The sequence below is a fragment of the Rana temporaria genome, chromosome 10, assembly GCF_905171775.1.
Source record: "Rana temporaria chromosome 10, aRanTem1.1, whole genome shotgun sequence".
Classification (NCBI taxonomy): Eukaryota; Metazoa; Chordata; class Amphibia; order Anura; family Ranidae; genus Rana; species Rana temporaria.
In genome coordinates, this window is record NC_053498.1 from 140,113,081 (window position 1) to 140,125,774 (window position 12,694).

The 12,694-nt window shown below is 43.7% G+C and overlaps 1 protein-coding gene across 3 annotated transcripts in view; it reads left to right on the forward strand.

Annotated features, from left to right (window-relative positions):
- UBE4B (ubiquitination factor E4B) overlaps window positions 1-12,694 on the forward strand; it is a 107,629-nt gene that overhangs the window by 54,403 nt on the left and 40,532 nt on the right. For 2 of the 3 annotated variants that reach the window (XM_040326411.1, XM_040326410.1), the window contains exons 5-6: window positions 812-956; window positions 1,131-1,356. In XM_040326411.1, the coding sequence (XP_040182345.1) occupies window positions 812-956; window positions 1,131-1,356 (371 nt within the window). Of the gene's footprint in view, window positions 1-811; window positions 957-1,130; window positions 1,357-6,340; window positions 6,722-11,358; window positions 11,467-12,694 lie in introns of all 3 variants that reach the window. The other variant, XM_040326412.1, reaches the window with a different exon arrangement.

Sequence of the window (12,694 nt, forward strand, 5' to 3'; positions counted from 1 at the left end):
TCAGCAGCTACAAAGTGTAGCTGCTGACTTTTAATAAACGGACATTTACCTGCTTCACGGTCCAGCGACGCGGCCACCTGGAGCTCCGGGAGCTTCTCTCTCGGCTTCACAGTGGACAGGCGATCTCTTGGGACCTGTCGCGTGTCCCTGGAGATCGCCTAAAGGGAGGGGCCGCCTAAGGCGAGAAGATGAGTCGCCAAGGCCATCCCTGGGCGGAAGAAGGAAGTGGGACAGGAAGTCTCACTGTTAACGAAGCCCCCACTCCCCCCCCCCCCCCCCCCAAAAAAAAAAAATTATATGCCAGGAGTGGTTAAAGTGGAAATTCCACTTTTGGGTGGAACTCCGTAACACCCCTGTAACATTTTTTTTTGATGTCTTTACACCTGTTCAGAAGATTTCACCTCACTTTCTGTGAGCGCTTTGCAATATAAAAGGGAGACAATACAGTTGTTATGCAATAAAATACAAGAGGATTAAGAGGGCCCTGTTCAGAAGAGCTTACAATCTAATGGGGTGGGGCAGGTGGTACAAAAGATTGTAACTGTGGGGAAAGATTAGTTGGAGACGTGATGAGCTTCCCTGAAGAGATACGTTTTCAGGGATCGCCTGAAGAGTAGGGGATAGCCGGACAGGTTGCGGTAGCGAGTTCCAGAGGATGGGAGAGGCTCTGGAGAAATCCTCTATTTCTTGGCACTGTGACCTGGTGCTAGATGTTTGTTAGGCCATTTTACTTTTGTACTGCAGTGCTGTACAGATTTTGTTTGTGGATTTTTTATTTTTTTAATAGGAAGGTTTCTTTTATGTATTCTAGGAACAGTCTTCAGACTCCGAGGTGTCGGAGGAGCAGTCACTGCAGCTGGTCTGCAAAATTTTCCGGGTATCTTGGAAGGACCGTGATCGGGATGTCATCTTCCTGAGAAATCTGTCTGCTCAGTTCAGACAGAGCCCTAAAGAAGGTAAGCTTTATTCTCGTTATCAAGTTTGGTCTTCCAACACTGTGTGGGGGGGAATATTATTCAGAAGCCATTAGTAATTCATGCTAAGTTTTCCCGGTAATCTAATAACATCACCTGAGAACCAAATGGTTAGCAACTGAGATTGTAAGATTTTTTTCTTTTTTTTGCTTTTAGTCTTCTCCAATTTTAAGGACTTAATTGGACAGATTTTAATGGAAGTCTTGATGATGTCCACACAGTCGAAAGACGATAATCCGTTCGCTAGCCTGACGGCTACATCACAGCCAATCGCAACCACAAGACTGCCTGAAAGGACGTTGACTCTGAATTCTGGGTCCAGTCTTAGCACCAGTCCTATGTTCTGTAATACAGGATCGTTTGGTGCCGGCTCCGTATCCAGGCAAGTACAATCGACTCTAAAGCGCAGAGAGCAGTATTCTGTAACCTGTAGCAACCAATTGGATTGCATTTATTTTCTGGATATAGTAAACAGAAGCTTGGTTGATATAGGCCATGTCACTACTTGCAGTACCGTTGAAATTTGCCCTTTATTCTCCCTATATTTTAACATTTTATGAATGGCCAAAACTTTTTTTTTTGGGTAGAGAAGGGTTACAATCCCTGTTTTACTTTTTTGTTCTCTGTGTCCTGTTTGGGAGATTCCCCTCCCTCCGTGTCCCAAAAAGTTTCCCCAACTATTGTAACCAGAACAGTTGTCCCTCAGGCCCTGTACAGACGAGCGGACAGTCCGATGAAAACGGTCCGGCAGACCGTTTTCATCGGACATGACCGCTCGGAGATTTCTGTCTGATGGTTGTACACACCATCAAACAGAAATACGCGCAGACACGATACGCGGTGACGTGGCAACGCCGTCGGCGCGGCGACGTGCGTGGCCCTGAAAGGTCAATGCTTCCACGCATGCGTCGAATCACTTCGACGCATGCGAGGGCTTTCGGCCGAGCGGACATGTCCGGTGAGTCTGTACAGACGACGGACAGGCTTCCAGCGGACATGTTTCTTAGCATGCTAAGAAACATTTGTCCGCTGGAAACCTGTCCGATCCGCCGGAAAATTGTCCGGTCGGCCGCACACACGACCGAACATGGCTGCTGAAACTGGTCCGCGGACTAGTTTCAGCGGACATGTTCGGTCGTGTGTACGAGGCCTCCATAGAAGATTTGGCCTTATAAATAGAGAGGGGGGGGTAAATCTGCCTAGCAGTGACACAGACCTCATAAAAAAAAAATTCCAGGGCCCTACCATATCCAATAAAAAACAAAATTGTAATCCATTTATATTCTTTAAGTCTGCCCTTTTAAAAATAGTTAATTAAAAAAGAAATGCAAATACTTATTGAGACTACTTTTAAATCGGTGAAATAGGTTGGTCGGTGTGAGGCGTGTCCAGGATCCTGCAGTAAATTTCTGCTTGTTGGTAGCAGATTTTATATATACAGTAAATCCTTGGATTGCAAGCATAATTTGTTCCAGAAATCCAAAGCGCTCTCACATCAAAGCAAATTTCCCCATAAGAAATAATGGAAACTCAGATGATTCGTTCCACAACCATTTATTCACAAGTCCTTCAGTTTCTAGTCCATATAAAAAGATTATAGCAATGTGAGGTTGTGTAACCATAAAATGTCCATCCACAAATGGAAGCCTCCACAAGTGGATTAGAAGCAAAATCCAGCAGGAGCTCCAAAGTATAGAAGAGAGGGGTCTTTAAGTGTAGCAATATGTTGCTTAATGTTGTACCTTCATTAAATGTAAACCTATTGCTACACTTAGGCTCCTCTCTTCTTTTATACTTGGTTGTGACATGACACTACTCTTGTATCAAGACATTGCTTGTGCTCTTTAATCGCAGCTGATCAGAGTAAAGAGCCATTCACAGCGGCCCTTTACCATTTGATCAGCTGTGTCCAATCACAGCTGATCATGATGTAAACACAAGTTTGTTATTGCCATTCCTTTCCTCACGCTGACAGCAAAAGGAGAGGAGAGCTGGTAGCTGGTTTGTGTAAATGAGACATCTACACTGATAATCGGGGCACTGATTATCAGTTCTGCCAATCCGTGCCCATCAGTGCTTCCTCAGTGTCGCCCATAAGTGCCATTCAGTGCAGCCTATGAGTGCATGTCAGTGAAGGAGAAAAATTACCGGTTTGCTAAATTTTATAACAAACTATTAACTTTTTTCCCCCCGTTAAATTTTCTGTCCTTTTTACCTTGGTTGGCAAAAAAAAAAACAGCGGCGATTAAATGCCACCAAAAGAAATCTCTAAAGAGTGATAATTTTATGGTACAGTGTTGCATGACTGCTTAGTTGTCACTCAAAGTGCGACAGCGCTGAAAGCTGAAAATTGGCCTGGGCAGGAAGGGGGTGAAAGTGCCCCGGTAGGCAAATTGACCCTACAGTAAAATGTAAGGTCCTCTCGTATTGCCTGAGCCCCCTTCCTCCACTTTACCAATCACCTACTGTATAAAAATGGGGCTTATATTTTCCTTACATTCCATATTGGCAGGCATGACATTGCCGTCCTTCGGGTAAAGTTCCTAGGGAATGCAGAGCTGGTGAAATCTCCTGAGAACACTCCAATCCGTTGCAATAGCATCTTACAAATGTTGGTTCTATCAAAACGAAATGGCCTCATTGTCTCTACCCTGGTACTACTATGCTGCCTGGGAGTGTAAGAGTGGCAGCTTCCATCAGACCCTTGTGACAAGTGTTCCATTACATTGTATCCTAAGCCCAACTTTTTATACATTTTTTTAAAAAAAATTTTTTGTTTAGAGCCAGTTCACACCAGGAATTGCACAGATATGCATTGTGTGCATTCCTGCGAATTACATATACAATCCAGGTGCAGTGTGGTCTCAGCCTATTCATTTGAATGGGTTAAAATCACACTGGACTGCACCAAAAGTAGTGCGATCTGGTGCATGCAAATACACTGCATTTGTGACCTGCGTTTGGGGTGTCGTTAACACCGACACGCCGCAGATTGCAAGTATAGCGCGTTTTGAACACGGTGCATAAAACGCGCAGGGAATACGGGTTTCCCAGATTGCGTTCTTATGTGACCTGGCCAAAAGGGCTTTTTTTTTACACGGGATTCTGCATGTATAAAAACGCTGTGAACAGAAATCTTTTGCAGAGCTTTCAGCAAGCTTTGTTTAAACCTTTTTTAAAGTGCCCTTCAGCTCCTGTTTGGAAATAATGTTCACATATCTTAATGAGAGTACTTATTGCCACTTTAAAGTGGAGGCTCACCCTATAAAACATTTCTAACACTACATCCAGCCCAGTTCTGCATATAAAATGACACTGACCTTTTTTATTTATTTTTTTCGTAGATAGCGTTTAGCCGTGGAATTCACCGCGGCTTCCGGGTAGGGAATCCCGCGGGAGTGGGCGTTCCTATTGACATGCCAATTGATTGACATGCTAAACGACGGCGCACACAGCGCGTCACGACTTCCCGAAAGAAGCTTGGGTCGGCTCGCCTCTATTCGGCGCCGGTGCGCAGGCGCCAAATAGAGCCGTGCCGAGCTTCCGAGTGTGCGCCGTCGTTTAGCATGTCAATCAATTGGCATGTCAATAGGAATGCCCACTCCCGCGGGATTCCCTACCCGGAAGCAGCGGTGAATTCCACGGCTAAACGCTATCTACGGAAAAAAAAAAAAGGTCAGTGTCATTTTATATGCAGAACTGGGCTGGATGTAGTGTTAGAATTTTTTTATAGGGTGAACCTCCCCTTTAAGCAAGCTGCTACCATGCTTCGACAGGCTTTTAACAAGCTTCAGGTGAGTGAGTGAGTGAGTGAGAAACTTGTATAGCGAAACACATGCGAACTGAATCGCCTCTAGGTAGTGCTGAAGCCTGCTAGCAGCCTTTTTTAAGTGGCAATCGGCACTCCCGTTAGAATCTGTATTCAACATTTACAAACTAGAGAAGAATGGTACTTTTTAAAGGCTTCAACAAAGCTTGCTGAAAGCTCTGCAAATGCTTTGTCAAAGCTTGAGGTTCAAACTGCTTATACAAGCTGAAGCCTGTGTGTGAAACAAGCCTTTGGCTAGGTGAATGCCGTGATGCGTGCGCACTCCCCACACCACTACATTCGCCCAGCGGATGTCGGTGCAATCTTAATGACACCCCAAATGCAGGTCGCAAACGCAGTTTGTTCGCCGGCAAGGGATTGCATGGTACTAAACAATAATGCGATTCGATTGCACTGCAGCTCCACAATTGCTGCATTACGTCTTTGATGCGATGGCATTTGAGCCATTAAAGATGGGCTCAAATTGCACTGCCCTGAATCCTATTTGAATTGAACAGGAATGTGGTGCAGTTCCTGTGATTCACAATGCTGTTTCCAGTCTGAACTGAGTCTTAAAGCTCGTTGTACTCATCCCCCCTGCCGGTGCCACATTTGGCACCTTTTAGGGGGGAGGGGGGGACAGCATATTTGTCTTTTACAGTTATGCTTTCCCCACTTCCGGGAGCCTCAGCCGTGGGTATTGATGTCACGGCTGGGGCTTCTCCTCCCTCCCTCCTCCCTCTGTCGCAGGGCCAGTAGGACAGAGGAGCGGGGCGCATGCGCAGTGTGAAGCCGAAAGGCTGCGCTTCTGGGTTCCCTTACTCGCAATGGAGGCAGCATGCAGTCGACATCGCTGGACTCCAGGACAGGCATGTTTCCGATTATTAAAAGCCAGCAGCTGCTGGCTTTTAATTTTTGCAGCGATGGGCGGACCTCCGCTTTTAAGCAGCTCATGCTACAATACTTATATTCAATCCAGAGCTGTCCAATGCAGTATCTCTTTTCTACCACAAGATGTCTTTAGTCTTCTGGGTTGAATGAGGACCAGCATTGTCCAGTTGAGAAAACTGTGGGCATGCTATGAGGGCAGGGTATAATGGGCTTGCCCTTTGAGAGATCAGCCTGGCGCTCTGCATTTCTTGTGTAATGGTGCACAAGCCGCAAGGGACATCATGTTTGCCCCATGGCTCCGTGCATCACCAAGGACTGGAGAATGTGACCCTGGGGCATCACATGACTGGCCTGAAAAAGTTTTGGTGTGTATCACAATGTTTCTCAACTCCAGTCCTCAATGTGCCCCAACAGGTCATGTTTTCAGGATTTCCCCCAGATGAAACGGCTGTGTTAATTACTGAGGCAGTGAAACTGTTCCTATCGCCTGTGCAAAATAATGGAAAGCCTGAAAACCTGACCTGTTAAACACTGGTTAATTAGATTGGTTTATAGAGTTGTGAATATTTCTTGGATTTTGTAAAGATATTGGCTTATGTGAGTTTTTTTTACGTTTTTGTGTGTTTAACATTTTCTTATTCCTTAATACTTTCTTTCTCTGATCCAGTCTGTATGGTACTAGTCCGGTCCTTGCCACCAGTCTGGCCACTGGTGCCCGTATGGCGGCTCCTTCCACCATTCCAGTTTCTAGCACGCCATCAAGCAGCATTGGGCAAGCCGTGCCCACTAGCCCACACATCACACAAAGCGGCCCATCCATAGTTCACGCCTCTTCTTCTTCTCCTCGCTATCGTCCATACGCAATATCGCCCTCAGGACCATTGCCTATTCCTTCCACTCCTCGAACATTCAGTCTTCCTATCCTGCATCTGTCATCAAGCCCACGTGGCCTTACCAGCAGCCCTCGGGCAATACCTGGCACTTCACCCAGACAGAGGCCTCTGTCATCTCCGAGAATGTCCCCAAGACAAAGTCGGATGCCACTTAGGTATTCCCTCTGTGCGGTTTGCTCATGCATGACCTCTTTGTATCCCTTACATTACTGACTACTTTGAGGAGTATGTGTGCGCTATCTCCTAACCCTAAGCCTGCCCCCTGGTGGTCATTAGCAGCTATTACTGATTAACTTCTGCATGAATAGATAATAAATACTTTATTGAACTTGCTTCAACCACATCTAAAGCCAAAGCTTTTTTTACTTGGGTTTAGAACCTCTGTCAGGTCTTGTATTCTTTGTGTCCACAATGGAAAGATTTTTTTTTTGTTTTGTCTATCCTGGAGACTACTGTCACGAGAACCCGAAAGTGAGAACAAAATCCAAAATTTTGAGTTGAAACCTGATCGGGAAAATCTTCCAATAGGGGGTGCTAGTTCTTATGACAATTAAGAGGGGTGTCTCTTAAACACTCTTGCTTTTTGTTGTATCTATAGGACAGGATGTATCTACTTCTCCCCAGTAGGACACAGATAACAGGAAAAAATCTGGTGCAATTGAACCCTTTCCTAACCTATAAAGTAAAAAAAAATGGCTTTTGATATGCTTTGATAAGAAAAATGATACCCCGCAGTAAACAATCCCAGTCCTATTTTATTTCGCATTTTCTAAACTAGGAAACTGTCATTCTTGGGGATGCACATGATATACAGAATAGGGACTTTTAAACCCTTTTCACACTGGGGCGTTTTTCAAGCACTTTAACTCGCTTTTTTCAAGCACTTTTAACTTTAAGCGCCTGAAAGAAGCCACATCTGCAATCCCAATTTGAAAGCCCGAGTGCTTTCACACTGTGGCGCTGCGCTGGGGGTGGGCGTCAAAGTCCTGCGATCAATGGGAAGCACCTGCAAAGCGATTTGGCAGCAGCTCTTTGTGGGCTCTTTCAACCCTTTGGCCACTAGCAGGCGTTAAAAGCGTCCCTCTAGCGCTTGAAAAACGCTGACAAAGCGCCGCTAGTTTTAGCGGCGCTTGCAGTGTGAAAGGGCTCTAAAAATAGAACACGTGCAGAGCCCGCCAGGAAGTGAGCGCGGCGCTGTGAGGCGCTAAATCGCCTGAAAAATGCCCCAGTGTTAAAGGGGTCTTTAAGGTGAGAGATAATTTCCTACATCATATTGTTAAAATTCATATAAAATTTTATTGAATGCATTAACCACTTCCGCCCCGGGTCATGGCGATTATATGTCCTCTTTTTGTAGAGGAATGCCGTTGTTATGGCAGCAGATGGCCGCTAAGGATGAGCTCTGGCGTGTTCGCATAGAACACGTGCAGAGCCCACCAGGAAGTGTGCACGGCGCTGCGCTAATAACAGCCAGGGAGACATTTCACGATCCCTGCAGCCGAGCATCGGGACAATGTCTCCCTGGCTGTGATTAGCACAGCGCCGCGCTCACTTCCTGGCGGGCTCTGCACGTGTTCTATGCGAACACGCCAGAGCTCATCCTTAATGGCCGCCATAACCCCGGTATCCTCTTTTTCAGTGGGGGGGACCGGCTTTCCAATAAAAGTGGTCTCTGCGGCGGATTTGCCGCAAATCACTTTTGTCAAGGGCCCCTCCCGCCGCCGGGGCTGACGGAGACTATTGCGTCCTTCCCCATGCTTGGTTAGCTGCAGAGTGAGGGGAAGATGGCCCCCCCACTTGGCTTCATATCATTGACTGGTGGAAGCAATATCAAACGTCACTTCCGCCCAATGCTCTTAAAGGAGAAATTATTTTATATATTTTTTTTTTTAAATATTTTTTTATTTAATTATTTATTTTCATTGCATTTTGGTGTTTTGATGCCAGATCTCATATTTAAGAGGTCTTGTCATGCTTTTTTTTTTCTATTACAAGGGATGTTTACAGTCAAAATAAAAAGTAAAATAAAGATAAAAAAATAAAAATACATTTAAAGCGCTCCACCCTGCTGCGCTTGCGCGCAGAAGACAACACATACGTGAGTCGCACCCGAATATGAAAACCGTGTTCAAACCACACATGCGAGGTATCGCTGCGATCGTTAGATGAAGAGCGATAATTATAGTCCTAGACCTCCTTTAAACTCAAAACTGGTAACCTGTAGAAATTTTTAAACTTCGACTATGGAGATTTTTTAATTTTGAAGCGTGACACGTTGGGTATCAATTTACTGGGCATAACATGATCAAAATTGGGCCATCTTTACTCTTGTCGTTTGTTTTTTATTTTTATTCAACAATTTTACATTTTTTCAAAAAAAGTGTGCTTGTAAGACCGCTGAGCAAATACGATGTGACAAAGTATTGCAACGACTGCCATTTTATTCTCTAGGATGTTGGGAAAAAAATATATAATGTTTGGGGGTTCCAAGTAATTTTCTAGCAAAAATAAATAAATAATTTTTTTAACTTGTAAACAGAGTCTGAAAAATAGGCCCGGTCCTCAAGTGGTTAAAATGATACTTTTGACTTTGTTAAAATATTTTTTTCAAATAAAGATCACATGCGATCCAAGTATACAGTACAACAATAATTGTGCAACATGTTTGGCAAAGAATGGTTTCTTCAGGAGACTTTTTTTTTTATTTTTTTTTTTTTTTTTTTTACTACACATGATGTTCACTGGAGACAACAAAATACACATTTAGAAACAATATAGACTGTGGCCATATGGCCCTATTAACATTTTATACATAATCAAATTGTATTACCTTTTAATCAAATAAATATTTTAGGACCATATAACATTAGCAAAACTACAGAATAAAACCAGTTTTTATCCACAGACCTTTGGCTGTAATTAATGGGTGTTTGCCACCCTAAGATACAAAGTGAGGAAATGTTTATGTCATCAGACAGGGGTCTGTGGAGAGAGGCACCACGACCCATAAACTAAAGAACTCATGATGTATGGAATGGGGACTTTTAAGGAAAGGACGGAGTTGACCATCTGATCACATTGGCACACACCCTGCATCATCTGCCCTCAGCTGGTCAACTCCTTCCTGTGTCATGACCTAAAGTCTGACCAGAAAGTAAGGCAGAAGTATTTGAGCAGTGTGTTTAAACGGCTATGAACTGAGTGGGATAAGCCTCTGTAGAATTAATAGAAAGCTGTTTTATTTTTGCCAAAGTACATTAATGCTATATTGGTACACACGGGAGCTGGAATAAAAAAATAAAAATAAAGTGATTGTAGCCTTTAAACTCTCCGAGGTGCAGATAGAAGTCTTTCTGTCGGTAATTGGAGCTCTGTGTTCTTTCAAGTGCCTTTTTTGAGAATACAGCATACCCATTCCTTGGAGACCGGTGACATCACTGAAAATGCATCCTTTCCATTCATTAGTGGCCAAGTGACCTTTTTGAGAATGCAGACAGTCCATTCCTTGGAGAGCGGTGACATCATTTAGAATGCAAACCAGGAACATGACTTCCTCCATTCTTAAAATCCAGCCTTTCCTTGTTAATGTTAATCATCTATGGCAGCTGGACAAATTCCAGAAGCTGTGTAGCTATTGGATTCAGAAAAATTATAGAAAATTATCTGCTGACTATTTTTATTTTGAGCAGTTGGTTTAGTGACTTTGTATCCTTGACTTCTTACCAGTTGTAATGACTCCTCAGTTTAGTGACATTGTAGCCTTGACTTCTTACCAGTTGTAGTGACTCCTCAGTTTAGTGACATTGTAGCCTTGACTTCTAACCAGTTGTAATGACTCCTCAGTTTAGTGACTTTGTATCCTTGGACTTCTTACCAGTTGTAATGACTCCTCAGTTTAGTGACGACGTAGCCTTTACTTCTTACCAGTTGTAGTGACTCCTCAGTTTAGTGACTTTGTATCCTTGGACTTCTTACCAGTTGTAATGACTCCTCAGTTTAGTGACGACGTAGCCTTTACTTCTTACCAGTTGTAATGACTCCTCAGTTTAGTGACTTTGAAGCCTTGACTTCTTACCAGTTGTAGTGACTCCTCAGTTTAGTGACTTTGTATCCTTGACTTCTTACCAGTTGTAGTGACTCCTCAGTTTAGTGACTTTGTATCCTTGACTTCTTACCAGTTGTAGTGACTCCTCAGTTTAGTGACTTTGAAGCCTTGACTTCTTACCAGTTGTAGTGACTCCTCAGTTTAGTGACTTTGTATCCTTGGAATTCTTACCAGTTGTAATGACTCCTCAGTTTAGTGACTTTGTATACTTGGACTTCTTATCAGTTGTAATGACTCCTCAGTTTAATGACGACGTAGCCTTGACTTCTTACCAGTTGTAGTGACCCCTCAGTTTAGTGACTTTGTATCCTTGGACTTCTTACCAGTTGTAATGACTCCTCAGTTTAGTGACTTTGTATCCTTTGACTTCTTACCAGTTGTAATGACTCCTCAGTTTAGTGACTTTGTATCCTTTGACTTCTTACCAGTTGTAATGACTCCTCAGTTTAGTGACTTTGTATCCTTTGACTTCTTACCAGTTGTAGTGACTCCTCAGTTTAATGACGACGTAGCCTTGACTTCTTACCAGTTGTAGTGACTCCTAGTTATATATATTCCTTTGTCATATATGGAGGGAAAAAAAGCTTTACTCTGCATTGAACAGCATGCGATGTGGTTAAGTTTAGTGTGTGTCAAGATGCCCTGTACTCTCACCCACTCATTACCTGTGTGTTTACATCATGCCAGTGCATACGACAGTCCGCTGTCCCTCCTCTTCCACGCTGAGGAGGCCGAGGACAGCAGTGATGATGACGGCAACGAAGAGGATTTTACTAGTGTGCAGTTTGGGTCCAGGTACAGATCAGTATGGCATGCTTGAGTGTCCGCGCACTCACTAACAATCACAGATACCAGTTGCTGTGTTTGGGCAGGGCATTGTGGCATTCTCTTTCACAATCAGAAGTAATCTTTAGGCTTAAATAGGTTTTTGGGCAAAGGGGCAAAACTCACATGGTTGTGAGTTGTCTAAGGATTAAAGCACATCTAAGCCCAAAACCAAAAGTATATTTCGCAGTTTACTAATCCGTAATGTGGTGACTGCATTTTTCTTTTTTAAGACTTGTTTCCTTTTTTTTTTGACCCGGTGGTCCTGTGGATAACACACTTCCTGTCCCTGGGTGGCTACATTCATGTCTCCATTGTATCTATGGAGGGAGCCATGGTTGTCACCCAGGCTGTACTTGTAAAAATGTTTTTCTCGTTTCATCTCTCTTTTTTTTTTATATGGGAGATGGAAGGAATATTAGTTTACAGAAGAAAGATAACATTAGTACTTTCAGTTCAGCTCACAGGAAGTGACGAGGACGCTGCATTTTTGGCAAGATCAACCCGTATTTTCTGTACTTTGATGAAAATGTTCTTGGCGTGATAAAGATAGTGGCCCGGATTCAGAACGAAGTTAAGCTGGCCTATCTATTGATACGCCGCTTAACTTCTAGGATGCGCCGGCGTATGTTTTTCCTGTATTCAGAAAACAAGATACGCCGGAATTTTGCTAAGATCCGACTGGCGTAAGCCTCTTACGCCGCCGTATCTTAGTTGCATATTTGCGCTGGCCGCTAGGTGGCGCTTCCGTAGATTTACGCGATGATTATGCAAATTGGGTAGATACGCCGATTCACGTACGTACGCCCGGCGCATTTTTTTACATCGTTTACGTAAGGCTTTTTCGCTACGCCCGCAGAAAGATACGCTAATCTTTCTGAATCTGGACCAGTGTAACCACCACGTCTAAGGACCAGTAGGCTGCAGTGTATTAAAAGTTAGTTCTGGGGTTTAGATATGCTTTTTAAGCTTTGGCCTTATTGACTTTCAGAGGCAGTTATAGGCATGGCCAAGAATATTGGCACCCCCTGCATTTCTGTGAGATAACGCACCACTGTGCCCAGAAAATTGTTACTTACAAATGTTCTTAGGCATTCTCATGTTTCTTTTGTATTGATACGACACAAAAAAGTGGAGAAACAAAAAGAAAATCTGACACATTCCACGCAAAGCTCCAAAAATGGACTGGTCAAAATTA